Raw genomic sequence first — 26,050 nt, 5'->3', positions numbered from 1 at the left:
GCAGTGAGCCGAGATCGCGCCGCTGCACTCCAGCCTGGGCGACAGAGTGAAACTCCGTCTCAACAACAAAAAAACTTGAGTGGCATCTTCCCTCTCCTAGCTCCTGCTTCGGCCACGTGAGGCAGCTGCTCCCCTTTCGCCTTCCGCCATGATTGGAAGTTTCCTGAGGCCTCTCCAGAAGCAGATGCTGCTATGTTTCTTGAACAGCTCCAGAAATGTGAGCCAATAAAACCTCTGTTATCAATGACCCAGTATCAGCTATTTCTTAATAGCAGTATGAGAACGAACCAATACAAGGTCACCCCAAGGAGTCATTCTGACTTGCTCAGAGTGGAATTCATACCCGGCCAGTGCCCAGGGCCACGTGAGCTGAACCGCAGTCTCCCAGGAGTAGAGCCGGCCGCCAGCACCGGGTCCTAGGGCCAAGGGAAAGCTAGATATGGCCGGTTTGCCCGCTGCAGAGCAGGAGCCCAGGGAGCATGCGCGCCCGCCCTTTCCATTCAGCGCCACTGAAGTTTCCACAGCAGGTTCAGAAACATTCCCAGTGAACAGCTTCCAATTACAAATCACACATCTAAGAACCAGAGAAACGAACACAGCACTTGCTTTTATAAGTGAAAAATTTATTGTACTCTTTTTCCTTTCCACACCCGAGGAAAGTTTACCTATGAACAGTTTTTTCCTCTGTGGACCTGTTACACATTTTATAATATATTACTAATTATTAAATGATTACTAAGTGATATTGAGAAAAATATTTGGCAGAAATACATATGTCCTATGACGCCACATCTCTACAATTGGGGACAGACCCTACAAACACCAAAGAAAAGGCAAGTGCAAGAATTTTCACAGCAGATATATTTATGATAGCCAAAGCAGTAAACATCTCAGATGTCCATCAACAATGGAATGGGTAGGCCAGGCACGGTGGCTGACACCTGTAATCCCAGCACTTTGAGAAGCCAAGGTGGGTAAATCACCTGAGGTCAGGAGTTGAAGACCAGCCTGGCCAATATGGTGAAACCCCGTCTCTACTAAAAATATAAAAATTAGCCGGACATAGTGGCAGGCGTCTACAATCCCAGCTACTTGGGGGACTGAGGCAGGAGAATCACTTGAACCTGGGAAGGGGAGGTTGCAGTGAGCCGAGATCACGCCACTGCACTCCAGCCTGGGTGACAGAGCAAGACTCTATCTCAAAAAAAAAAAACCCACAATAGAATGGGTAAATCACTTGTGGTATATTCACAAATGCAATTCTCACAGTAATGACAAGTAACAACAACACACGCACAGACAATGCTGAGTGAGAAAAATCAGACACGAGAAGGAGCACCTTGTGCGATTACCTCAGGCAAAACCAACTGAGATAACAACAGAGACCATTCACTGCAGGCCTGGAGTTGGCCCAGACTCCAGGAATCTGAGGGGACTGCTGGGGTGTCCTTCATGGCAGTGACATGGGTGCACGTGGGTGTGGGCATGTGTGCATGCAGGTGCGCACCTGTGTGTGGGAGCATGGGTACACAGTCTATGCATGTATGTGCGTGGGTGTGCATATGTGGGAGCATGGGTACATGGTCTACGCGTGTATGTGTGTGGGTGTGGGGGAAGTGCAGCTGTGTGTGGAGGGGGTGTGAGTGTGACGCAGGTGCAGGTGTGTATGTAAGGGTGTGTGTGAGGGTCTGTGGGTACATGGGTATGGTGGGTGTACATGAGTGTGAATGTGAATGTATGTGTAGGGGTGAGGCAGGTGCAGCCGTATGGGAGGTGCGTGGGAGGGTATGGGTGCATCATGGGTGTGGGTGTGTGGTGGGTACATGGGCATGGGGAACCGGTGCATGCATGTGTAAAGATGCCCCCAGTAGCATATTCTGGATGTATGCACTTGGATGCATGTTAAGTTATAGTTATATCTTATAGGCAGAAATGCATTAGAATAAAAACTAGTAACAAATACATGAAGAAAATTTATTCTTTATTATAACCAATGACTTAAAAATTTAAAAATGAGAATTTCATCATACCAATTAATATTTATTATATTAGCCAACTTTTTCTAAGTGACGGCAACCAATACAGGGAATTCTATGATAGAATTGGTCCACGTTATAACTTGTCCAATTCCTTTAGAAGGTTTGTTATAATATATAAATAAGAACTACATAAACGTTGAAACCGAAACAATAATTTGATTTTGTGAAATCTGCCCCAAAGAATAAATGCACAAAAAAAGGTGTATTATGAAATGCTATATAGCTTTAAAAGTTATGATTAAGAGCAATTATTAATACCAAAAATGTTACAAGAGTATTACATTTTAAAAGCAGGCTATAAAATGGCATATGATTATATAATACCATCACACAGGAACACAGACCACAAGGTGATATAGAAAATTAGAAGTAATTTTTGTGTTGCTAGGGAATTTTTTTCCTCAGTATTTTTCACATTTCGTACTTATCAGGAAATCCATTAGCACTGAAAAAAGGGATGCACTTAAATGTACTACTTTGCAAATCTGCTCCCCTGAAATGTACCAGGGCAGCAGGCGCAGCTGGGGGCTTTCTGGGCGTGTCTTCAGGACAGTGCGGCGCGGCCCCCAAGCTGGCCCCTCGGCCTGGCTGCAGGTCTCAGCAGCCCCTCTCTCCTAGTCTCCTGCCTCCCCACAGGCTCTGCCTCCGGCTGGGCCCGCCTTTCTTCCCATAAAGCTGTTTTCCTTCTTGTGAAAACACAAAGCACAGCTTTCCAATGGGACTCAGCTCCTGGATGCATGCATCTCCTCTAGGTTCACCTCTTCCAGCCAGCGAGCACGCACAGGGCAGAGGGGGGATCCATGTTCCTCCCAAGCCCATGTCTCCTAATCTGGTACACTGCAATAGAAATGGTCTTTAACCTTCATTGCTAAGCCTGATGAGTCTTGAGATTTTCCCACATATCCTTATTTTATGGTTGATTCATAGAGTAGTGCAAGTACACATCTTCACGAACTGTTTTAACTCAGGGCTGTTCAAACAGGATGCCATCAACCACCACGAGCAAAAATAAAGTAATGGCTGAAATTTATATTGCACCAGGCACTATGCAAAGTATTTTATACACTTTAGTGCCTTAATCCTCAAAACAGCCCTATAATATATTACTATTAACCACAATCTACAGGTGAAAAGATCGAGGCTTGAAGAGTAGAGGGCCTGGGCTCCTCCAGTTAGACACGGCACAGCCAGGCCTACGGGAGCCCCTGGTCCTGGCATGCAAGCTCTGCAGCCCCACCACCTGCCCTGTGGATGCGCTCTGCAGGGCGGCAGCAAGCCAGAGTGAGAGGCAGCTCCCAGCTGGAAGAACCAGTACCTCAACTCTCTGTTCTCAGGGCACCACCCTACACCCAGCTCACCTGAAAGTATAAACAACTGTTTTGTTGAATAAACATACGCAAACAAGTAATGCAAGAAAGAAACAATGTAACTAAGGTGAGTGCAAAAGATTACCAGGGCCCAAAAGAAAGACCCATTAACACCGGCTAGGCAGGTCCGCAAAGATGGTCGCCCTGTGAGCAGTACTTAAATGTTACTTTAAACTTTTCATGCCACATTAGATTTTTTAAATGTGTTAATCGTTTATAATAAAGATCAAACTCATATATTTTGAATCATCATTAAAATTTTTAAAGTTGATTTTACCAGTGCTGGGCTAAGGCTATAGGTGACACTGTAAAGATTTAGAATAAAGAGTTATAAAAATTTATTAGGAAGTCCGTAAAGATGAACTTAATCACCTCTCCCTCCTTTTCTGGAAGAATCGGGGCTTGGAGAGAAATGCTGTGTGGCCACAGCCCAGGGCCAGGCTGCCGAGTACAGAGCTGCGGGGCCAGGCCGCCGAGTACAGAGCTGCAGGGCCAGGCTGCCGAGTACAGAGCTGAGGCCATCGCACTGTCCATTTTATCTGCGCTTCTAAACTGAAAGTTTAAAAGCTCTTGAGAATTGAAGAAAAAAAAAAAAAAAAAAGGCCAGGCACGGTGGCTCACGCTTGTGATCCCAGCACTTTGCAGGGCTGAGGCAGGAGGAGGATGGCTTGAGCCCAGGAGGTCACGACCAACCTGGGCAACACAGCAAGATCCCATCTCTACAGAAAAAAATAAAAACAAAAAATACCACACATAAATAAGACTGGATATTAAAAAGTCAAGAGCCACACGCCTACGGAAAGTGAATGATCCAATGGCTTCCCCAGAGGCAGGAGATTCCCTCGGCCGCTGATGGCAAACCCCCCCAGTTCTCACCCCGGATGGCCACCAGGCAGACGACAGGAGACGCCGTCCCTGCCACGTCATCCATGACTAAAACCCACCTGCCCAGTGGCAATTCCTTAAGAGTTATGCAGAATACTGAATACTGCCTGTGACCAGATCCTGGACAGGACAAGCCATGGGCCCATATCACTGGTTTTCTTTACCCCTGGTTACAGCATGTGACTCTGAAAACACAGTTTCTACTCTAGTCGGCTTCACGCTTCAGCTCAGTGCTGACGTGAACGTGACCTGCCAGTCAAGAGACCTGGTTTCTCATTTGGATTCTACCATCCCTGGCTGTGGGACCTTGGGCAAGCCACTAACCCTTTCTGGGCTCTTTGTATATCTGGGCCCCTCTCAGCATTTGTACATTTAGGAAACTGCATCTCTAAGATCCCTTTGTTCTAATAGAAACACAGACTGGTTCTTTTTTTTTTTTTTTTTTTTTTGAGACAGAGTCTTACTCTGTCTCCCAGGCTGGAGTCCAGTGGTGCGATCTCGGCTCACTGCAACCTCCACCTCCCCAGTTCAAATGATTCTCCTGCCTCAGCCTCCCGAGTAGTTGCAACTACAGGCAGGCACCACCACGCCCGGCTAATTTTTGTATTTTTAGTAGAGACAGTGTTTCATCATATTGGCCAGGCCAGGCTCATAAGCACTGGAAAATCTGTAACATACTTAATAACTCTTTTTCCAGTGCTTATGAGCCCCGTACAATAACCACCATTTCCCTAAACATATTAATACTTCTCTCTTAGGCAATTAAAGCATAGGGTATTAATAGCCTTTGCCCATGAAACCCAAACAGCGCACTCGGCAGTGGGAGAGAAAAAAGACTCTGCATTCCAGAAGCTCCCTGTGCCCCAGGAGCACATTGCTCAGAACTGTGCAGAAAGTGACACAGCCTGTGCAGTATGTGGTCAAGGGCTGCAGAGGAGGCTGGAACCTAACTGGGTCACTGGAATGCCACCAGCTGCCTCTGGTAGCAGAGAACAGGGCTGAAGTACTGGCTCTTCCTTCCAGTGGGGAGCTGCCTCTCACTCTAAAAATCAGAAAGACATAAGTAGAACTCTGTAAAAAAAAAAAATTATTGGGGCATAATCAATATATTGAGACCAGGTCAGGTGCAGTGGCTCACACCTATAATCCCAGCACTTTGGGACTGTGGATCACCTGAGATGGTGAGGTGGGTGGATCACCTGAGGTCAGGAGTTCAAGACCAGCCTGGCCAACATGATGAAACTCCATCTCTACTAAAAATATAAAAATTAGCCGGCCATGGTGGTGCACGCCTGTGATCCCCGCTATTTAGAAGGCTGAGGCAGGAGAATCACTTGAAACTGGGAGGCAGAGGTTGCAGTAAGCTGAGGTCACACTACGGCACTCTAGCCTAGGTAATAGAGCAAGACTCTGTCTCAAAAAAAAAAAAGAAAAATATGTATATATATAGTGAGACCAAAATTCTCAGAAAGCAAAGTGGGGTACAATTCACAGAGGAAAATAAAAAAGAAAGTGCACAGTGGGAGGTGGCACCGTGGCACTACACTTCTGTTTCTGTTTACATGGATGCACACGTAGGAAGGGAATGCAGCCCCGGGGCACCACGCTTATCTTTCCCTAGATCTAGCTTGGTGCACACATAAGAGGGAAACAGGGCACCATGTTAATCTTTCCCTTGGTTTATACTGGTGCACACATGACTTGCTCCTGGTACAGAAGTCCAATGAAAACCACCACCACCACCATGCCAGAGAAATGCTTAAGGAAACCCTTATGAAACAGATGACTGGGGAAACCCTGTGATCCAGAGTCCATACCACTTCTCCCAGCATGTTTTGTTCATCCGAAGCAGTGACAGACACCCTGCCCACCCCCGACACCCCACAAACCGAGCATAGGCCCGTGCGGGAGGGCCACCACTCAGGAGCTGGCCCAAGGGCGGCAGCAGGGCCCATGGGAGATTCTGGGCGTTGACTCCTTGTGACTCTGGTGGGACAGACGAAACTGGCTGTGGGTTTTGACCCAATGCTCGTTGATATGGACACCAGGGAATCTGATGGAATTTGCAGCAAAGTCTCGGAAGTGGACGGCCAGGCATGGGGTTTCTGGATAGCGTGACTTCTCTAGACAGAAACAAAGCCAATGTTTGTCTGAAAATGTAATAGATGCCCAATAGGACATCACAAGATTTACTTGTGAAAAGTGAGTATGTTTGCTGCAGTAGAACTAACTATTACAAAAGTTTGTGACTTTCCTTAAAATACATCCATCCAACAACTGCTCAGCACCAGGCATTGAAAGGACATAGCAGTGAACGGTCCTTGGCCTCACAATATGTGTCAGGGATGGCAAGGTGTCAAGGAATTTGGAGAAAAATAAATACATAATAGAAGTAACAGGAATCCAATAACATGAAGACTTATATCAGAGGCGTGCACACACAAGGACAGACAAGAGTAGAGAAACGGCATCAATTAGTTCCAGCTCAGGAATTGAAAAGGGGGTGGAAAAGGAAAGACTTCACAGAAAAGACAATAGAAGCTGTTTGTAGGAGAGATCAGGACTCAAAAACCTCGGACAAAAATCATAAATTTCTCCTCAAACCCAAAGAGCCCTTCCAGCTGAACACTTGCAGGAATGTCACCTGATATAGTTAGGAAATTTGTCCCTATCGAGATCTCATGTTGAATTGTGATCCCCAGTGCTGGAGGCAGGGCCTGGTGGGAAGTGTTTAGATCCTGGGGGCGTATTCCTCATGGCTGGGTGCTGTCTTCATGATGGTGAGTTCTTCTGATATCTGGCCATTGAAGCGTGTGGCACTCCGCCTCACTCTTTGCTCCCGCCCTCGCCATGTGATGTGCCTGCTCCCACTTCGCCTTCCGCCATGACTGGAAGCTTCCCGAGGCCACCGCAGAAGCAGATGCCAGAGCCATGCTTCCTGTACGGTCTGCAGAACTATTAAACCTCTTTTCTTCATGAATTACCCAGTCTCGGGTATTTCTACATAGCAATGCAGGAATGGCCTAATACACCAACAGACCTGAGGGTGTGATATGGTTTGACTATGTCCCCACCCAAATCTCATCTTGAATTCCCATGTGTTGTGGGACTAACCTGGTGGGAGATAATTGAACCATGGGGACAGTTCTTTCCCACGCTGTTCTTCTAATAGTGAATAAGTCTCATGAGATCTGATGGTTTTATAAGGTGGAGTTTCCCTGCACAAGCTCTCTCTTTGCCTGCCGCCATCCACGTAAGATGTGACTTGCTCCTCCTTGCCTTCCGCCATGATTGTGAGGCCTCCCCAGCCATGTGGAACTGTGAGTCCAAACCTCTTTTTCTTTCCAGTCTCGGGTATGTCTTTATCCAGCAGCATGAAAACACACTAATACAGGGTCAAACCGATTCTTCAAGAGTGAGGGAAAAGGAATATCAGAGAGCAGTTTATATGTTAGATCTGAACTTGAAAGCTGGAAAGAACCAATTAAAGAATTTCCAAGTATGGCAGACCATCTAGGGATGTATCCTAAAAATACAGGACCCCTGAAGATGAAGCTCACACTGAAGACAGTAAGAAAAAGAAATGCGAGTCAGGGACACTTAGTGACAGGCTGGAGCCTCTGGATCAGGCCTCATCGCAAGGAAGCCAGGCTACCCTGTGACGCTTCAGTGGGCAACCAGGTCCTTTTACCATTAAAGGAAGAGAGAAGGATGAGGGAGGAAAGAGCAGGAGCAGTGGGGAAGAAATCAAGGCTCAGTTAGTCTAGAGTGGGGCTGGGAATCTGAATGTTGACCAAGCGCCCTGGTGATTCTAAGCACAGGTGAGAACAGGACTTGCAGGCAGCAGGGGCTGCAGGAACAAAGCTGTCACCAATCAGAGGGGCTGCAGGAACAAAGCTGTCACGAATCAAAACAGATGCAGAACCAGATGCAGAACCACGCAGCTGAGCTGAGAAACTAAGAAGTTACCCAGGGGAGGAAACGGGCTGCTCTGTCGCTGCCCTTCTGTGACATCAGTCTTTTCACTGATGAGGATTCTGGCCACCGGGGTAATGCTTCCATGTTAGAAGAGGCAAAGCTGGTCCTCTTTGTCACCATGGCACTCCCAGAGGTCTCCAGAGGAAGATTAAGACTCATCTCTTATCTACATGAGAAAGAGGAGGGTACCAATATACAGGCAAAGTGTGGGAAACGCAGAAGCACTTACAGGCCTCAGGTCGAGGTTCCTCATCCCTGCCCATGCTAACACACGCTAAGCCATGAGCACACCCCCCAGGAAGAACTCCAGCTCCTCCTCAAAGGAGAACCCCAGAAAGTGAGCAAGGACCCCAGAAATCCTTGTCCCGCCTAAGCACAGGGAGCTATGACAGAGTCCTGTCCCACAGGAGGAAACAGACACAAATCAGTTCATCCCTCAGAGGAAAGTCAGCAACTGTGACAGTCCCCACATTTTCAGAAAGATAGTGCAGCTGCATTATGGAGTAACGATGCAAGTACCGGGCATTTTCCAGGGAATTAATGACTGAGAGGAGCGAGGGCCTGAGGCAACGCCAGGAGCCATTAACCCTTCCCAGCCACCACTCCCCAGGAGAGCTGGAGCTCCAGAGCGAGGGACGGTGGCTTCTGACTGTGCAGGAGGAGACCAGACTCTATTGTCACAGAAGGCAGGGGCAGGGCTGCAGTCCACAGCCAGTGGAGCCTTCCCGGCGTCTCTCCTGGTCTGTGCAGATGCGCACAGATGGGCTGCTTGCAGCCGGAACCATGGGGCCCAGGCTGTTCAGGATGGAGCTGTCTTGATTTTCAGGACATCTCACCCCACAGAGACAAGGCATGGCAACAGCACGGGTGCACTCTTTCCACGTGTGTCTGTACAAAAGTGAACACTTCAGGTGCAAGAGCATATCCATGGCACATGCCTCAGAGCTGAACTGCAAATTCAAAGGAGAGGGAAGCGAGCAGAGAGGCAGACATGCAGGTTTCAGTCCCGATTCTGCCACGCACCAGCTCCACCCTGCGTGGGGCCGCCTGCCTCACCAGAAAACCTGTTCTGCTGACTGAGGCAGCAGGTGGGAACCAGCCCTAACCGGCCCTGCTCCAGGACCAGCTGCCTCCTCCAGCCACTCACCCACCACCCCGACTCCACAAGCCTCAGCCAACTGTGAGCCCTGGGAAGAGTGTGAGGGCAGGGCCTGCTTTACTGATCTCAGTGCCAGCACCGCCCACACAGCCGGCTCTGGGGAGGCTCCAAACAGACCCAGGGCAAACAGCAGCCAAAGAACTGCACGATACCACCACAAGACGGGGATAAGGAGGACGCCGGGAGACCGGGACAGGGAGGACGCCGCGAGACGGGGACAGGGAGGACGCCGCGAGACGGGGACAGGGAGCACGCCGCGAGACGGGGACAGGGAGCACGCCGCAAGACGGGGACAGGGAGCACGCCGCGAGACGGGGACAGGGAGCACGCCGGGAGACGGGGACAGGGAGGAGCCCGGGAGACGGGGACAGGGAGGAGCCCGGGAGACGGGGACAGGGAGGAGCCCGGGAGACGGGGACAGGGAGGAGCCCGGGAGACGGGGACAGGGAGGAGCCCGGGAGACGGGGACAGGGAGGAGCCCGGGAGACGGGGACAGGGAGGAGCCCGGGAGACGGGGACAGGGAGGAGCCCGGGAGACGGGGACAGGGAGGAGCCCGGGAGACGGGGACAGGGAGGAGCCCGGGAGACGGGGACAGGGAGGAGCCCGGGAGACGGGGACAGGGAGGAGCCCGGGAGACGGGGACAGGGAGGAGCCCGGGAGACGGGGACAGGGAGGACGCTGGGAGACGGGGACAGGGAGCATACTGGGAGATGGGCACAGGGAGGATGCTGCAAGACAGGGCCAGGAAGCACACCGCAAGATGGGGACACAGAGAATACTGCGAGATGGTGTATTAGTCTGTTCTCACACTGCTATAAAGAACTACCTGAGGCCGGGTACGGTGGCTCACGCCTGTAATCCCAGCACTTTGGGAAGCCAGGCGGGCAGATCACCTGAAGTCAGGAGTTTGAGACCAGCCTGGTAAACATGGCAAAACCCTGTCTCTACTAAAAATACAAAAATTAGCTGGGCGTGGTAGCCTGTGCCTGTAATCGCTTGGGAGCCTGAGGCAGGAGAATCACTTGAACCTGGGAGGCAGAGGTTGCAGTGAGCCGAGATCACGCCACCGCACTCCAGCCTGGGTGAGAGCGTAAGACTCTGTTTCAAAAAAAAAAAAAACGACTTGATACTGGGTAGTTTATAAAGAAAAGAGGTTTAATTAACTCACAGTGCCACAGGCTATACAGGGGACATGGTTGGAGAGGCCTAAGGCAACTTAGAATCGCAGCAGAAGGGTGAATGAGAAGCAGGCACATCTTCACACGGCGACAGGAGAGAGCACGAAGGGGGATGTGCCACACCCTTTCAAACGATCAGACCTGTGATAATTCACTCACTGTCACGAGAACATCAAGGGGGGAATCCACGCCCATGATCCAATCACCTCCAACCAGGTCCCTCCCTCAAAACTGGGGATTACAATTTAACATGAGATTTGGGTGCGGACACAGGGCCAAACTATACCACACGGTAATACTAATAGTACTATGAATATCTGCTTGTCCATTTCACCATTTCACTAAACACTGAACTCAGGACACAAATATCTGTTCAGTTTTTGTGTACCCAGCACATAAAAAAGAGGAATTAAAGAGATCTGTTAATCTACGAAGTAAGCATTTGTCAAGTGGATGAATGAATGAACAGCTCAACAATGTCACATGCCTTTACCAGAAACAGAAAGACAAAACCAGCAAGTCAAAAACACAGCTTCATACCTATCATACGGATTCACACACAGACAACTGCAGGCAAGTGTGGAAATACATGAGGTGTGTAATAAAACACACTGTTGACTCAAAAAAATAAGATCCTGGGAAACTAACCTGAGTAATTATCAGAACTCTTCAATTTAGAAGAAAGGAAACAGAAAAACTGGAGAGCTTATTTAAAATAATTAACTGAATGTTACTTTGTTCCCAAAAAAAAAAAAAAAAAAAAAAATTAAGGCAGATTAAAACACTTTCTGTCATTTTGGGCGATTCTTTCTTTTTTTTTTTAGACAGAGTCTCACTCTGTCACCCAGCCTGGAGTGCAGTGGTGCGATCTCGGCTCACTGCAACCTCCATCTTCCCAGTTGTCAAGTGATTCTCATGCCTCAGCCTTCCAAGTAGCTGGGATTACAGGTGCGTGCCACCACACCCAGCTAATTTTTGTATTTTTGGTAGAGACAGGGTTTCACCATGTTGGCCAGGCTGGTCTTGAACTCTTCACCTCAAGTGATCCACCCGCTTTGGCCTCCTGAAGTGCTGGGACTACACGCATGGGCCACCACACCTGGCCTCTTTTTATTTCTTCTATTTTGATAACTTTGGTACCAATGGTTCTTCATTAATGTCATTACCAAATGGAAATGCCATTACTACATTCTGGCTAAGAGCAGGTACACCGTAATTTGCTGGTAACTATCATGCTTTCCATGGCCCCATTTTGTGTTGAATTCCCGGGTTTCTGCTGGCTTCTGCTTTCTGGAGCCGCATTTGGAAGGCAGACTGGCGTGCCTCCCATCCTATCTCTGTACCACTGTCGCCCATGTGGGTTTTACTCCCCAACTCCCCTGTAGGCACCATCCCTGAGACCACAGGCCATCTTCATGGTGGGTCCTCCTTCCTTTTCAGGTGGCCATTGGTAACTATTTTTATAAATAAGTAATTCCCTTCTTATATGTTTTCCAGGAGAAAAGTAACACACATGCATATATACACATTCTGAAAACAAAATATTAGAAAGAAAAGAATTTTACATCCTGAATAGATGTTGCCCCCACCTCGTCCCAATTTGAGGTTTTGCTTTCTCAGGTTTCAGTTACCTGTGGTCAAGTGTAGTACAAAAATATTAAATGAAAAATTCCAGAAATAAGCAATTCATAAGTTTAAATCACACACCATTCTGAGTAGTGTGATGAACTCTGGAGCCGTCCCACTCCATCCCACCCTAAACGTGAGTCATCCCTTTGATCAGCATATCCATGCTACAGAAGCTACCTGTCCCCGAGCCACCCACACTGTCTGTTCCTGACACCTTTGATCAGCATATCCAAGCTACAGAAGCTACCTGTCCCTGAGCCACCCACACTGTCTGTTCCTGACACCTCTGATCAGCATATCCATGCTACAGAAGCAACCTGCCCATGAGCCACCCACATGGTCTGTTCCTGACACCTTTGATCAGCATATTCATGCTACAGAAGCTACCTGCCCCTGAGCCATCCACACTGTCTGTTCCTGACACCTCTGATCAGCATACCCAAGCTACAGAAGCTACCTGCCCCTGAGCCTTCCACACTGTCTGTTCCTGACACCTTTGATCAGCATATCCATGCTACAGAAGCTACCTGCCCCTGAGCCATCCACACTGTCTGTTCCTGACACCTTTGATCAGCATATCCATGCTACAGAAGCTACCTGCCCCTGAGCCATCCACACTGTCTGTTCCTGACACCTTTGATCAGCATATCCATGCTACAGAAGCTACCTGCCCCTGAGCCATCCACACTGTCTGTTCCTGACACCTTTGATCAGCATATCCATGCTACAAAAGTGACCTGCCCCTGAGCCACCCACAGTCTGTTCCTGACACCTTTGATCAGCATATCCATGCTACAGAAGATACCTGCCCCTGAGCCACCCACACTGTCTGTTCCTGACACCTTTGATCAGCATATCCATGCTACGGAAGCGACCTGCCTTTGAGCCACCCACTGTCTGTTCCTGATACCTTTGATCAGCATATCCATGCTACAAGAGACCTGCCCCTGAGCCACCCACACGGTCTTTCCTGACACCTTTGATCAGCACATCCATGTTACAGAAGCTACCCACCCCTGAGCCACCCACGCTGTCTGTTCCTGACACCTTTGATCAGCATATCCATGCTACAAAAGAGACCTGCCCCTGAGCCATCCACACTGTCTGTTCCTGACATCAAACCATCAACACCGTATGGCTTGATGATCCGGATCACCCAAAACAGATACTCCTGCTTCTGACATATCCTCAGAAGGTCAGTAATAGCCTAACACTACATCACAATGCCTATGTCATTCCCCTCACTTCATGTCATCACACAGGCCTTATATTATTGCACATCTTCTCAAGAAAAAGGGTGAGTGGCTGGGCGCAGTGGCTCATGCCTGTAATCCCAACAGTTTGGGAGGCTGAGGCCAGCAGATAACCTGAGGTCAGGAGTTTGAGACCAGCCTGGCCAACATGGTGAAATCCCATCTCTACTAAAAATACAAAAATTAGCTGGGCGTGGTGGGGCATGCCTGTAACCCCAGCCACTCAAGAGGCTGAGGCAGGAGAATCACTTCAACCTGGGAGGAGGAGGTTGCAATGAGCTGAGATCGTGCCACTGCACCCTAGCCTGGGCAACAGAGTGAAACTCTGTCTCAAAAAAAAAAAAAAAACTATAAGAAGGGTGAGTATAGTACAGTAAGGTGTTCTGAGACAGAGACCACATTCATATAACTTTCATAACTAATAATCATTGTTTTTTTTTATTAGTTATGTTGTTAATCTTTTGTTGTGCCTAATTTATACCTTAAACTTTACCTATATGAAAGTATAGGAAAAAGCATGTTATGTTTAAGGTTCAGTACTCGCCAAGGTTTCCTGGCATCCGCTGGGTGGTCTTGGAACACATCCCCTGTGAAAAGCATCTGAAGATAACCCTTGGCTCAATTTTTAGTCCTTTTTGGCCTATTTCCTTCCAGTCTTTATTCTGAGAAGAGATTCAATTGTGCACTTTGCTTTTTACACCATGCTGATCATACTGGAAACACAATTTTAACGTCCCACCAAATCATCTAATGATTCTTAAGTTGTCATGTTTCTTAGGAGTCTGTAACTTTTAATGAGTGTAATAAGGGAATACTATTCACTGTGAGTAACCAGATTCAACCTGAGGGAAGTGTACGAATCTGCCATTACAAGTGGCAATTTCATACTGTTCAACCTAACATTCAAGCATTTTGATATTCTGATTGCTTGTAAGTTTTTATGACTATAAGTATCATTATAATTAATATTCTTCGTGTATAATGATTTTTCCTAGGTTTGGGATACAGGAATTACAGATTAAGTATATAAACATTTATTTATGAAGCTCTAAGGATGTATCACTGAATTAGTTGCCAATGACTATGCCGACTTTAAATCTTTATCGACATAAGAAAGTGACAGTTTCACTACATCCTATCCAGGCCTGCATATTCTTCGACAGCTATTTGAATGCCATTTCCCTTGTGTGATCAGATAAGCCGGACAGAAGCCCTAGACCATGTCTGACATGGCCTCCCGCACATTTTCCCAGTGTCAAAGACAATGCACATCTTTGCAATCACCATGGCATCTCATTTTAATCTCCACTTTAGCAATGAGGAAAATGGAGTCCAGCAAGGGGAATCCATGTGCTCAAGGTCACATGGTTACTGCCAGGCCATGAACCGAATCCAGATCTCCTAAGTGTCCACTACAGTGGCCAGAACAGCAAAAGGGTTCCATCTGTATCCCCACCTGGATTAAGTGGCAGCGATGGATCAAGTGGCAGTGACAGTTCAAGTGGCCTGGGTCAAGTGGGGATGAGGTTGTGACACCCCCCACACTCACCTAGAAAGAGTTCTAGGAGCAATTAAAGAAGTAAGCCACAGGCCCAAGAAGAAGGGGTAGTGGTGACCACATATCCTTGCTTCTCAATTGCTCATAAAGCCAAATCTATATAACCACAAGAGCCAAACAAGACTATGAAAGTCATGCCAAACAGAGGAAGTTTAAATTACTGAACACAGTCGATACATATAGATGGATAATATTCTTTGAAGATAGACTTAAATCCAAATGAAAGTTTTATTTTGTTTATGTGGCATTAATTTCTCAAATGTTGCTGGAAAATCAGAGCAAAATGGTTATAAAACTAAGAATAGGCTTAGTAATTATCATGTATACATTTGTCAAAAATAGTTACCTGATTATCATATTTAAGAGACTGCGTCCCAACCAAAAACCGAATGGCATCTGTTTCTGCAGTTTGAGGTGTTAAGGCACGTGCCTGCAGGAGGGAAGAAAAACACATGCACATTTATGAAGTTAGATTTAATAGAGATTAAAAAGGCAGTTTATCTTATCTACTGTTGATAAAGTATAAATTAGTACAGAGTGTCTGGAAAGCAATTTAGAAATATGTATTAAAAGCCTTTGACTTTTGCACACTTTCAACACAATTCCACTTCAAATTTGCATATGGAAATCATTGTAAATGGGTACAAAATTAAGCAATAAAGATGTAAATTATCTACACATCAATGTTTAAATTATTTTTTAGTAAAACTATTATTTCAACAGTAAAAGACTGGTTAAACAAATTATATTTCAACAATACAGCAGAAAATAGCTTCCAGCAATAGCAGAGTAGAGGGTTTAAACCAACTCTTCTGCAGATAACAACTAGAAAAACTAAAGGAATAACCTGAATCTGTTTCGCAGCCTCAGAGAACTACCAAGGCAACGAAGAAATGCCAAGATCCAGGACAGGAGGAAGCCTGGGGGGAAGCCCAACACCTGGTCACTCTTCACCTAAAGGTACCTGCCAGTCTGGAAAGCCTGGCTGACAGGCTGATGCTGACGAGAGCTTTGACAGACTCGTGGAGCTCAGGGCACAAAAACCCAAGCACAGGGCCCACCCGGGAGAAGAGCCTGTAAAGCACTAACCCCACAGGTGTACAGCCCAGGAGTGAAGGCAAACAAGAATCAGACCAACCTGCACAGGCTAAAGCTCCAAGTCATCTCAATCCTGATTGGAGCAGGCCAGTGCCCTTAGGCTAGCCAGCCTCCTGCCAGAAGTCAATCCTCTGGAGGAAGATAACATCCCAAGTCTCTAAAATCTGACACCGAAAAATGTTCAACATTTAATCAAAAATAGCCAGTCACAAGGCCAAGCATGGTGGCTTACACCTCTAATCTCAGCACTTTGGGAGACTGAGGCAGTAAGATCACTTGAGGCCAGGAGTTCTGGCCAACCAATCTGGGTAATATAGCGAGACTCTATCTCTGCAAAAAAAATTGTAAAAATTATCTGGGAATGGTGGCTCGTGCCTGTTGACTTAGCTGCTCAACAGGCTGGGGCAGGAGGATCACTTGAGCCCAGGAGGTTGAGGTTACCGTAAGCCATGATCACACCACTGCACTCTAGCCTGGGTGACCAAACAAGACCCTGTCTAAATAAAATAAAATAAAATGAATAAATAATTAATTAAAATAGCCAGTCATACAATAAGACAAAACCACATGATCAAAAACCAAAAGAAACAACAACCAACAGAAAAAGGGCTACAGAGGATTCAAACAGGTTCCCTGGGAAGCAGGCTCTAAAATTCTAACGGTATGTAAAGGAGACTTACTAGAGAGTGCTCTTGGGAACTATTCCATGTTGGGGTGAAGGAGGAAGGGCTGGGCTGAGGGAGAAGATGAAATGCATCACACCTGCAATGGAGGCCTCAGCCAATCCAATGGGGAGCTCTGGAGCTGGACGGGCCTTCCGAGTTAAGGCCAGATGGCCAGGGTTTTATACCACCCAAACCCTACCCCCACAGGTCAGTCACTGGATGCAGGCTTTTCCTGAGGAGGGGTGTGACCTTGGGCAAAGTGCCTCTGTTCAGCTGAGGGCAATTCCTGGAGCAGGGCCCAGCTGAGAGCTATCAGCCTCCAACAATCTCAGAAGTGGCTGGATTTCCTGAAAGAGAAATGTAGGCTGTATACAACAGCCTGAATTGCAATAGCTATGGTTAATATGTTTAATAATTAGAAGATAAAACTAAAATCTCAGGTGATGAATCTGAGGCTTAGAGGAAAAAGTTGTACAACTGGTTACTAGAGCTGTGACTAGCACTGCAGGCTTATAAATTCAAATCCATCTGTTTTAGGACAAGCATTAACTGCACCTGGATCAAGTCCCTGTGGCCAGCATAATAATTGCCCTCCACCCATATCCACATTCTAATCCCCAGAACCTGTGAATGTTAACTTACGCGGTAAAGGGGTTCTGCTGATGTGCTTAAATTAAGGACCTTGAGATGAGGAGGCTATCCTGGATTATTGAATCGCATGGGTCACTGACATCAGAAAACCTTCCCTGGCTGTAGCCCCAGAGAAATGTAACCACAGAAAAGAGAATCAGAGAGGTGGTGAGGCAGGAGAACAGGGTCTGGAGGCAGGGAACCTAAGGCCAATTCACACTGACTTCCTAGAACTAAACTGAAAGGAAAACCCTAATTTTCCACACCCAAGTAACAAAAGGACCAGAGGCTACACCCTTTGCAAACCCTCACCTTTCCTGCATGGCAGTAGGGAAATTGAAAGTACCTCTGATTGGTTGCTTTTTGCAACTAATCAGACGTTTGCATAAGGCTGTAACTTTGTAACTTCACTGTAGCCTCTGATTGGTTGCTCTGATTGGTTGCTTTCTACAACCAATCACACTGATTGTGGGCCATCACTTCATTTACATGGGGTAAACACCAAGTGGCCAATGGGAAACCTCTAGCGGGTATTTGGACCCGAGAAGATTCTGCATTCAGGGCCCTTGAGCGGCTGCTTGGCCCAATCCCACCCCATGGAATGTACTTTCATTTTCAAAAACTCTCTGCATTTGTTGCTTCATTCTTTCCTTACTTTGTTTTGTCCAGTTCTTTGCTCAAGATGCCAAGAACCTGGACACCCTCCACTGGTAAGAATGGCAGCTGTGAGGAGGACGCAGTGGCTGTTGCTGGATTTGAAGATGAACGAGGGAGTTGTTAAAGCAAACTAAATATGGCCTGAGAAGGACTCCATGCTTCTATATTTGAGTCCTTGTGGATGAACCATAACCTACCTTAATATGCAGACAAGATTGAGAACCTAACTTAGGAGTATGCACCTGTAACACCTGAGTCTTGGCCAATCCCAGCAGCCGTACTTCAACCACTCATACACTGCTGAGTGTTCAAACTGTGTTCAAATAAGGCAAACGCCAGCCTGCAACCCATCCAGCTGTTTCTGTACCTCACTTCCCATTTCTGTATGTCACTTCCCTTTTTTTACTTATAAATTTGTTCTGACCACAAAGCATCCCTGGAGTCTCTCTGAATCTGCTGTGATTCTGGGGGCTGCCCAATTCACAAATTGATCATTGTTCAATTCAACTCCTTTAAATTTAATTCAGCTGAAGTTTCTCTTTTAACAGAGTCCATGAGCCAAGGAATGTGGGTGCCTCTGAAAGTTAAAAAAGGTGAAGAGACAGATTCTCCCCTAGTGCCTCCAGGAAGTAATAGAGACCTACTTATGTCTTGACGTTAGCCCAGGGAGATTCATTTTGGGTTTCTGACCTACAGAACTGTAAAATAATAAAATTATGTTATTTTGAGCCACTACGTTTGTGGGAATTTGTTATGGCAGCAACAGGAAACTAACCCTGCATCCTACAGTTCACTAAATGCCCCCATTCGGTCACGCCCCCTTCCTATATGGAGCTCCGAATACACCTGACACCTACTTCCCACCTCGTTGGCAGTCACATCCAGCTCTTACATGTTCTTTCCGCTGTTTTGATTCATTTCTTTCAAAACCAGGTAAAAGAAACAAGTGAACGGTTGCCCTGACCATTTAGTCTGCCTAGTTTTGACTTGGTTTCCACAACTAGAGCAAAACAAGGACATCTCTTGGGTGTCCGCTGCAAAAAAGTTGAGAGAGAACAATTTCATGAACTGTTCTTAGAAAACATAACCAATATTATCTATGTTCCCAACCTTCCCAAAATAGCAGCAAAAAACTTCAACAGCTAAAATATATTTCAATAAAACCAAGAATACACATGTCTAGAGCAACATTCCCATGATTAGACACCTGGAGAAAATATCTGTGTGAGCCAATTCAACTCCTCAAGGTACCTGTAAGGGTCCCACTGTCAGTATTCTTCTACTCTCTGCTGCAACGTCCCTGGACAATTTTTGGAGCTTTAGACTCATAAAGTTATAGCCCTTCTGCCAAAAATGTGCATATATGCACAGAAAATTTTGCATGTAATTATCAGCAAGTTCACAGAGCCTCTGACTCTATCCAATTTAGACAGCTCTGGCTTGGAGAAAGATGACTCTGATGAGGAGGACTGCAAGCCATTCCTGAAAGACAAAGCCCTGACTGCTCCAAGGCTGAACCCCAGGTCAGGAGAGAGAACACCGGGACAGGTCCACCTTCAGACAAGAACACCAAGATTTTCAAATGCAGGACTGTGTTATCACCCTAGACGTTAAAAAGCCCAAAAGGCCCCAAAAATAGCACCCAGGAGAGGACCCACCTGAAAGGGAATGATTATTTTTCCACAGAAAAGCTTGTCTATGCCTCAAGTCAGTGATGAAGGGTTGCCTAGTAGCAGGTGCTGTGGAGGCATCAAAGAGGTATGAGGTGCCACCTCTGCCCTCAGGAAACTTGGACTCTCATTAGGAGACAGGAGACAAAGACTCAAAAAGATTAAAAGCCAAGATGATAGACGATTAAGTATCAAAAACACTGGCACAGACCATAATAACAACATACTAACATTTGTCAAAATGAACCCAGGAGCTCAAAGTTAGACAGAAGGCAGGATTAAATGCCATCACTTTAAAATAGAAGAAAACCAAAAATAAGTAAATTGTGTCAGTGACTACTATACTGAAAAAAAGAAGAGCAACTCAGAAAATGCAGAAGCTGCTTGAGTGACAACAATGAACAGGCATTCAATTTACTCCACTCTAAAGCAATTTGCAGAGCCGAGAGCTGCATACCTGGAGAGGAATCATGGTAAGCAGGCAGAAAAACAAGTCTAAATAGATCATCTGTTTCAGACAGAGTGAAGAGGATGCAGTTTTAGAAAAGCATTGCAAGTTTGAAACTATCTTATTCAACCTCATACAAAAGACACTTCTTTAAAAAAAAAATGGAAGCAGAGAATCATTTGTATAGACGTATCTAAAATGTATCTTTAAAAATCACAGTGAAATAAAAAGTTTAAGAGCTTTCCAAAAATTATTTAATTTGGGCCATTCTGGTGACAGATCTCCATGTGTATAATTCTACCTCTTTGATTAAAGTAATGATAACATGACCACTAAGTCTAGTCAGAATGATCGTTTTACAGGTGTTCCAATGACCTTATAAAAGATCAAATTTTTATGGCATAATATGTCAAAAAACATTTTCACATATTCTGTCTTGGTTCATCCTCATAATTCAATGAAGTACACAGAAGACAGGATGCAGATTATTCCCATTTAGTACATAAAGAAACTGAGGACCAGCAAGGTCATGTGACTTCGCCTGTGCCTCAGAGCTACCAAAGGGGAAAAAGAACCCACACTCCCAACGTTCAGCCCGGCTATGGCTCTCTCATGGTGAAGTAGGGTAGCTGGCAACACAAATGGCACATTTGGTAGAAGCTGGAACACAGGTCCCTTTATAATAAAAATGCTGTGTGTTTTCCCCAGTTCTCATAAAGGACAAGGCGAGGCCGGATGCAGTGGCCCACACCTGTAATCCCAACACTTTGGGAGGCCGAGGCGCGCGGATCACCTGAGGTCAGGAGTTCGAGACCAGCCTGGCCAACATGGTAAAACCCTGTCTCTACTCAAAATGCAAAACTTAGCTGGGCGTGGTGGCAGGCGCCTGTAATCCCACCTACTCAAGAGGCTAAGGCAGGAGAATTGCTTGAACCTGGGAGGCAGAGGTTGCAGTGAGCCGAGGTCGTGCCATTGTACTCCAGCCTGGGTGACAAGAGTGAGACTCCATCTCAAAAAAAAAAAAAAAAAAAAAAAGAAAGAAAGGCCAAGGCATTTTTCTCATAAAGCCAAATTTCTAGTCTCCCACCACCCTGTAGGGAACCAAACCAGGCAAAGGAATTGGAAATGCTGAGAGTTCAGGATCGTAGCAGGAAAGAATCATCAGGAACCTTATGACTACTAAGAGAAGGTAGAAATATCAGTACCTAGACATATTAACTGAGCACACACTGTTCCCTTGGGGAAACTCAAAACTGTATTCATTTGCTTACTAGGTTAAGCAAGTAAGTGGTTACCAGAAACAGGTAGCAAACCATGTCCATCAAAGCTTTGCTATCAGAATTCCCCACTTAGAAGGTTTAAGGAGGGCAGGTGGAGAGGGGCTTCAGCTTGAAGCACGGGAGACACAGGCCAGGGGCAGATGAACCTGCCTCCTACACTGAGAGTCTCCCTCCAGAAAGGACCGCTACAAAGCGCTGCTCACCAATCACCAGGACGACCCTCAGGAAGGGGAAAGTATGGGGAAAGGGGAGGGGGAAGGAAGGAGACAAGAAGGGAGGAGGGAGGAAGAGAAGAGAAGAAAAAAAGGAAAAGAAGGAAAGGGGGCAAAGTGCTAACTTCCCCATTCTGTGTTACCTAAATACCCATTTCTCATCTCCCACACCCAAAAGAAAAAATGCAGTCAAAGCATGAAGTGCATTAGAAGGAAAATAAACCCTCCAGGAGAACTGAGGTGATGATGCTCTATTTCTGAGAGCCCAGAAGCCCTAACACACATTCATCCATTCGCTCCTGCACTTACCCGTTGAAGTCCAAGCCTTTCCACGTAGCTAAGGGGCTTTCATTCCACCCCCACCTCCTCCATTTTGTATTGCCTGGGGCAGCTATTACCTGTAATCTCTTCGCAAGACCCTGGTGCAAGCCCAGCCCCCTAAGCTGCAACGAAAGAACTCGCTTCACAGGTCCCCAAGGAAACAGCCATCTCTGGCTTCCAGGAAACCCCCACAACAGTCATTCTGCTCTCACCTCTCCTTCTCTGGCTTCTTGGTTAACAGCTCACATGTCCCCTTCCCCTTGGAAAAAAAAAAACTGTCTTTGACTCAATGTCCCTCCCAAACTACTGCCCTATCTCCGTCCTTCCACTCACAGCAGGTGTAATGATGGGTAAGCAGGCGAGGAGTGCTCTTCCAGCCCTTCCAGCCAGCTGCGCCCAGTTCCTCGTCCTGTGCTGACCTGACCTCCACTCAGTCATCAGAGTCACCCAACTGTCAGACCCAACAGCCGCCTCCAGCCCCAATCCTGCCCTTGGACTCCCTCACACGGGCACCTCCACCCTCTGACCCTGCCCAAGCCCTTGGACTCCCTCACACGGGCACCTCCACCCTCTGACCCTGCCCAAGCCCTTGGACTCCCTCACACGGGCACCTCCACCCTCTGACCCTGCCCAAGCCCTTGGACTCCCTCACACGGGCACCTCCACCCTCTGACCCTGCCCAAGCCCTTGGACTCCCTCACACGGGCACCTCCACCCTCTGACCCTGCCCAAGCCCTTGGACTCCCTCACACGGGCACCTCCACCCTCTGACCCTGCCCAAGCCCTTGGACTCCTTCACACGGGCACCTCCACCCTCTGACCCTGCCCAAGCCCTTGGACTCCCTCACACGGGCACCTCCACCCTCTGACCCTGCCCAAGCCCTTGGACTCCCTCACACGGGCACCTCCACCATCTGCACACCCTGCAAGGCCTTCCCAATCGCCTCCTGCTCTTCTTTCTCCCTTCACCTACATTTTTGCTTCTGGAGTTCGATTCTGACTATTCTCATCCACACCTTCCCCTTAGGCATGCTCCCTTTTCTGTAAGTTAGGCCCATGCTTTCCAAATGTGAATCTGGTGCCCAGGCACCTCCTAAACTGCCCGAGCCAGACCTGTACTAAGCGCCCCTGGGCACATCCACTCAACTAAGCTTGGACCTCAACTACCCTTCTGGTCCCTGTCCCTCCCCAGTCCCGCCAGCCCCTTTCATCACACGGGGATAAGCCCCTCCCTCCCAGACTGCCCCATTCATACACACAGCAGGGGGGGGTGGGGGGGGTGGTGAGCCCCTCCCCCACAGCTTGCCCCATTCATACACAAGGGGATGAGCCCCACCCTCCCAGCCTGCCCCATTCATACACACAGGGGTGAGCCCCTCCCCCACAGACTGCCCCATTCATACACAGGGGGATGTGCCCCTCCCTCCAGCCTGCCCCATTCATTCATACGCATGGGGGTGAGCCCTCCCTCCCAGCCCCACACCCAATACCTGGGCTCTGGCTCCTCCAGCACTCTCCATCCCCACCCTCCTCTCCCCATTCGGTGCTTAAATTACATTTTAACCTCTTAACCAATTTTCCTGACTGAGTCCATGTTCCAGTTTACCTTAAATCTCGCCACAAAAGCTACTTTATCAAGTCAAATCTGGACTTCAGGTTTTAAGCGGTGGGCTGAAGACTTCATTTCTTTCCTCTCAGACTCTGGGAAATCACACAAAAGCAGGAAGAAGGAGATCACCCCACTGCGCTCCAGCCTGGGTGACAGAGTGAGACTCTGTCTCAAAAAAAAAAAAAAAAAAAGAGAAGGAAAAACAGAAATATAAACTCCATCTACAGTGAAACTTAGAAACATCTATAATCCAAAGGCATAGTATCTGAAGACAGATGGCATTGGCTGCTGAGGTCAGGAAGGAGCAGGTGCTGGAGGCGGGCTGGGGGAGCCACAGCCCCGCACACCCCGGGGAGCAGTCCCTAGACCACATGCATGCCCGGGAAGCAATGCTGAAACCCTGGAGGGGACGACAGCAACAGGTGCCCAGGCTGGGGGCAGGTACTTCCCACACACCACATGGTAGGAAGGAGAGTAGGGCAGGCAGGGCCGCCTGGTGTCTTCTCAGGAAGCTGTTTCTGGCTCTTCAAGCTGAGGGGAGAGGTGCTGCATCCTGGGCGGCCTGCATCCGCCCTTCTCCTTGGGCTTGGGGTAAATGACAGCTCAAAAAATTTCCTCACAAACACAACAGTATGTTGTCAGCATTCCTGCCAGCCCGCGATGGGGGCCAGGCCCAGCTCCACATACAGATCCTGCTGGACCAGGAAAGATTCACCATGAAAAGACCAGCGATCAAAATAAACGAGCACAGCCGCCAAGCAAAGGCACTACAAAGGGAGACGGGCAGAGAAGAAAAACAGAAAAAGACATCAAAGGATGGAAAACACAAACTGGGAAGTAGTGACACAGGATGGCTGAAAATTGTAATCAAACATATCAACGAAAATCATAAAACTTAATGGAGGAATCATCTTTCTAAAAACAGGGAAGACAAGAAAAGACAAGCAGCCAGGCATGTTGGCTCATGCCTATAATCCTAATACTGACGGAGGCCAAGCTGGGCGAATGGCTTGAGCTCAAGAGTTTGGGACCAGCCTGGGCAACAAGGTGAAATCCCGTCTCTACATAAAATATAAAAGTCAGCCAAGTGTGGAGGTGTGCGCCTGTAGTCCCAGCTACTCAGGAGGCTGAGGTGGGAGGCTTGAGTGCCAAGGCTGCAATGAGCAGAGACTGCTCCCCTGCACTCCAGCCTGCTTGACAGGGTGAGACCATGTCTCAAAAAAATAAACAGGTAAGAAAAGAAAAGAAGAAGACACAGAAGGGGTAAAGATTTGCAAATATCCATCTGTCAAGCAATTAATAACCACAACAGATAAGAAGCTCACACAACTCAATAGCAAAAAAAAAAAAAAAAAAACACCAAAATAACTCAATTAAAAAATGTGCAAAAGATCTGAATAGACATTTCTCAAAAGAAGACGCACAAATGGCCAACAGGTCTATGAAAACATGCCCAACATCACTAACTCAGAGAAATGCAAATCAAAACCACAATGAGGTATCATTTCACCCCAGATAGAATAATTTTTATTAAAAAGACAGAAAATAGGAGATGCTGGCAAGGATGTAGAGAAAGGGAGCCCTCATACACTACTGATGGGAATATAAATTAGTACAGTCATTATGGAGAAGAGTATGGCATCTCCTCAAAAAACTAAAAATAGAGCTACCACATCATCCAGCAATCCCACTACTGGGTAGATATCCAAAGGAAAGGAAATCAGTATGTTGAAGAGATACCTGCACCCCCGGGTATACTGCAGCATTGTTCACAATAGCCAAGACATGGAATCAACCTAAGTGCCCATCAACAGATGAATGGATAAAGAATATGTGCTATACATACACAGTGAAATATTACTCAGCCATAAAAAAGAATAAAATTGCCATGGACAGTGGCTCATGCCTGTAATCCCCGCACTTTGGGAAGCCAAGGCAGGAGGATTGCTTGAGCTCAGGAGTTTGAGACCAGCCTGGGCAACATGATGAAATCCCATCTCTACAAAAAATACAAAAAAAAATTAATCTGGTGTGATGATGTGCACCTGCAGTCCCAGCCACTCCAGGGCCTGAGGCGGAAGGATCAATCGAGCCTGGGAGGCAGAGGGTGCAGTGAGCCGAGATTGCACCACTGCACTCCAGCCTGGGTGACAGAGTGAGACCCTGTCTCAAAAAAAAAGAAAGAACGAAAAAAGAATGAAATCTTGTCATTAGCAGCAAAATGGATGGAACTGGAGGTCATTATGTTAAGTGAACTAAGCCAAGCATAGAAAGACAACACGTTTTCCGTCATCTGTGGGAGCTAAAAAAAAAAAAAAGTGGATCTTCTGAAAATGGAGTAGACTGATGGTCACCAGAGACTGAGAAAAGTAGCAGGGTGGCTTGGATGAAGAAAAGTTGGTTAATAGGTACA

At 47.1% G+C, this 26,050-nt stretch overlaps 1 protein-coding gene across 3 annotated transcripts in view; it reads right to left on the bottom strand.

The window, feature by feature from the left end:
• Positions 1 to 26,050, bottom strand: part of EIPR1 (EARP complex and GARP complex interacting protein 1) — a 192,774-nt gene that overhangs the window by 160,091 nt on the left and 6,633 nt on the right. Inside the window, exons 2-3 of one of the 3 annotated variants that reach the window (XM_054476591.2) lie at positions 16,826 to 17,189; positions 15,394 to 15,477 (exon numbers count right to left, since the gene is read on the bottom strand). Coding sequence is in view for 1 of the 3 variants with exons in the window: in XM_054476590.2 (XP_054332565.1) it covers positions 15,394 to 15,477 (84 nt within the window). In the remaining 2 variants the exon portion in view is untranslated. Of the gene's footprint in view, positions 1 to 15,393; positions 15,478 to 16,825; positions 17,190 to 23,634; positions 23,779 to 26,050 lie in introns of those variants that run through there. The other 2 variants (XM_063649006.1, XM_054476590.2) reach the window with 2 other exon arrangements.

This window comes from Pongo pygmaeus, chromosome 12 (assembly GCF_028885625.2).
Source record: "Pongo pygmaeus isolate AG05252 chromosome 12, NHGRI_mPonPyg2-v2.0_pri, whole genome shotgun sequence".
In the NCBI taxonomy this organism is placed as follows: Eukaryota; Metazoa; Chordata; class Mammalia; order Primates; family Hominidae; genus Pongo; species Pongo pygmaeus.
The sequence above is the reverse complement of the archived record's forward strand: the minus strand, read 5'-3'. Positions and strand labels throughout refer to the sequence as shown.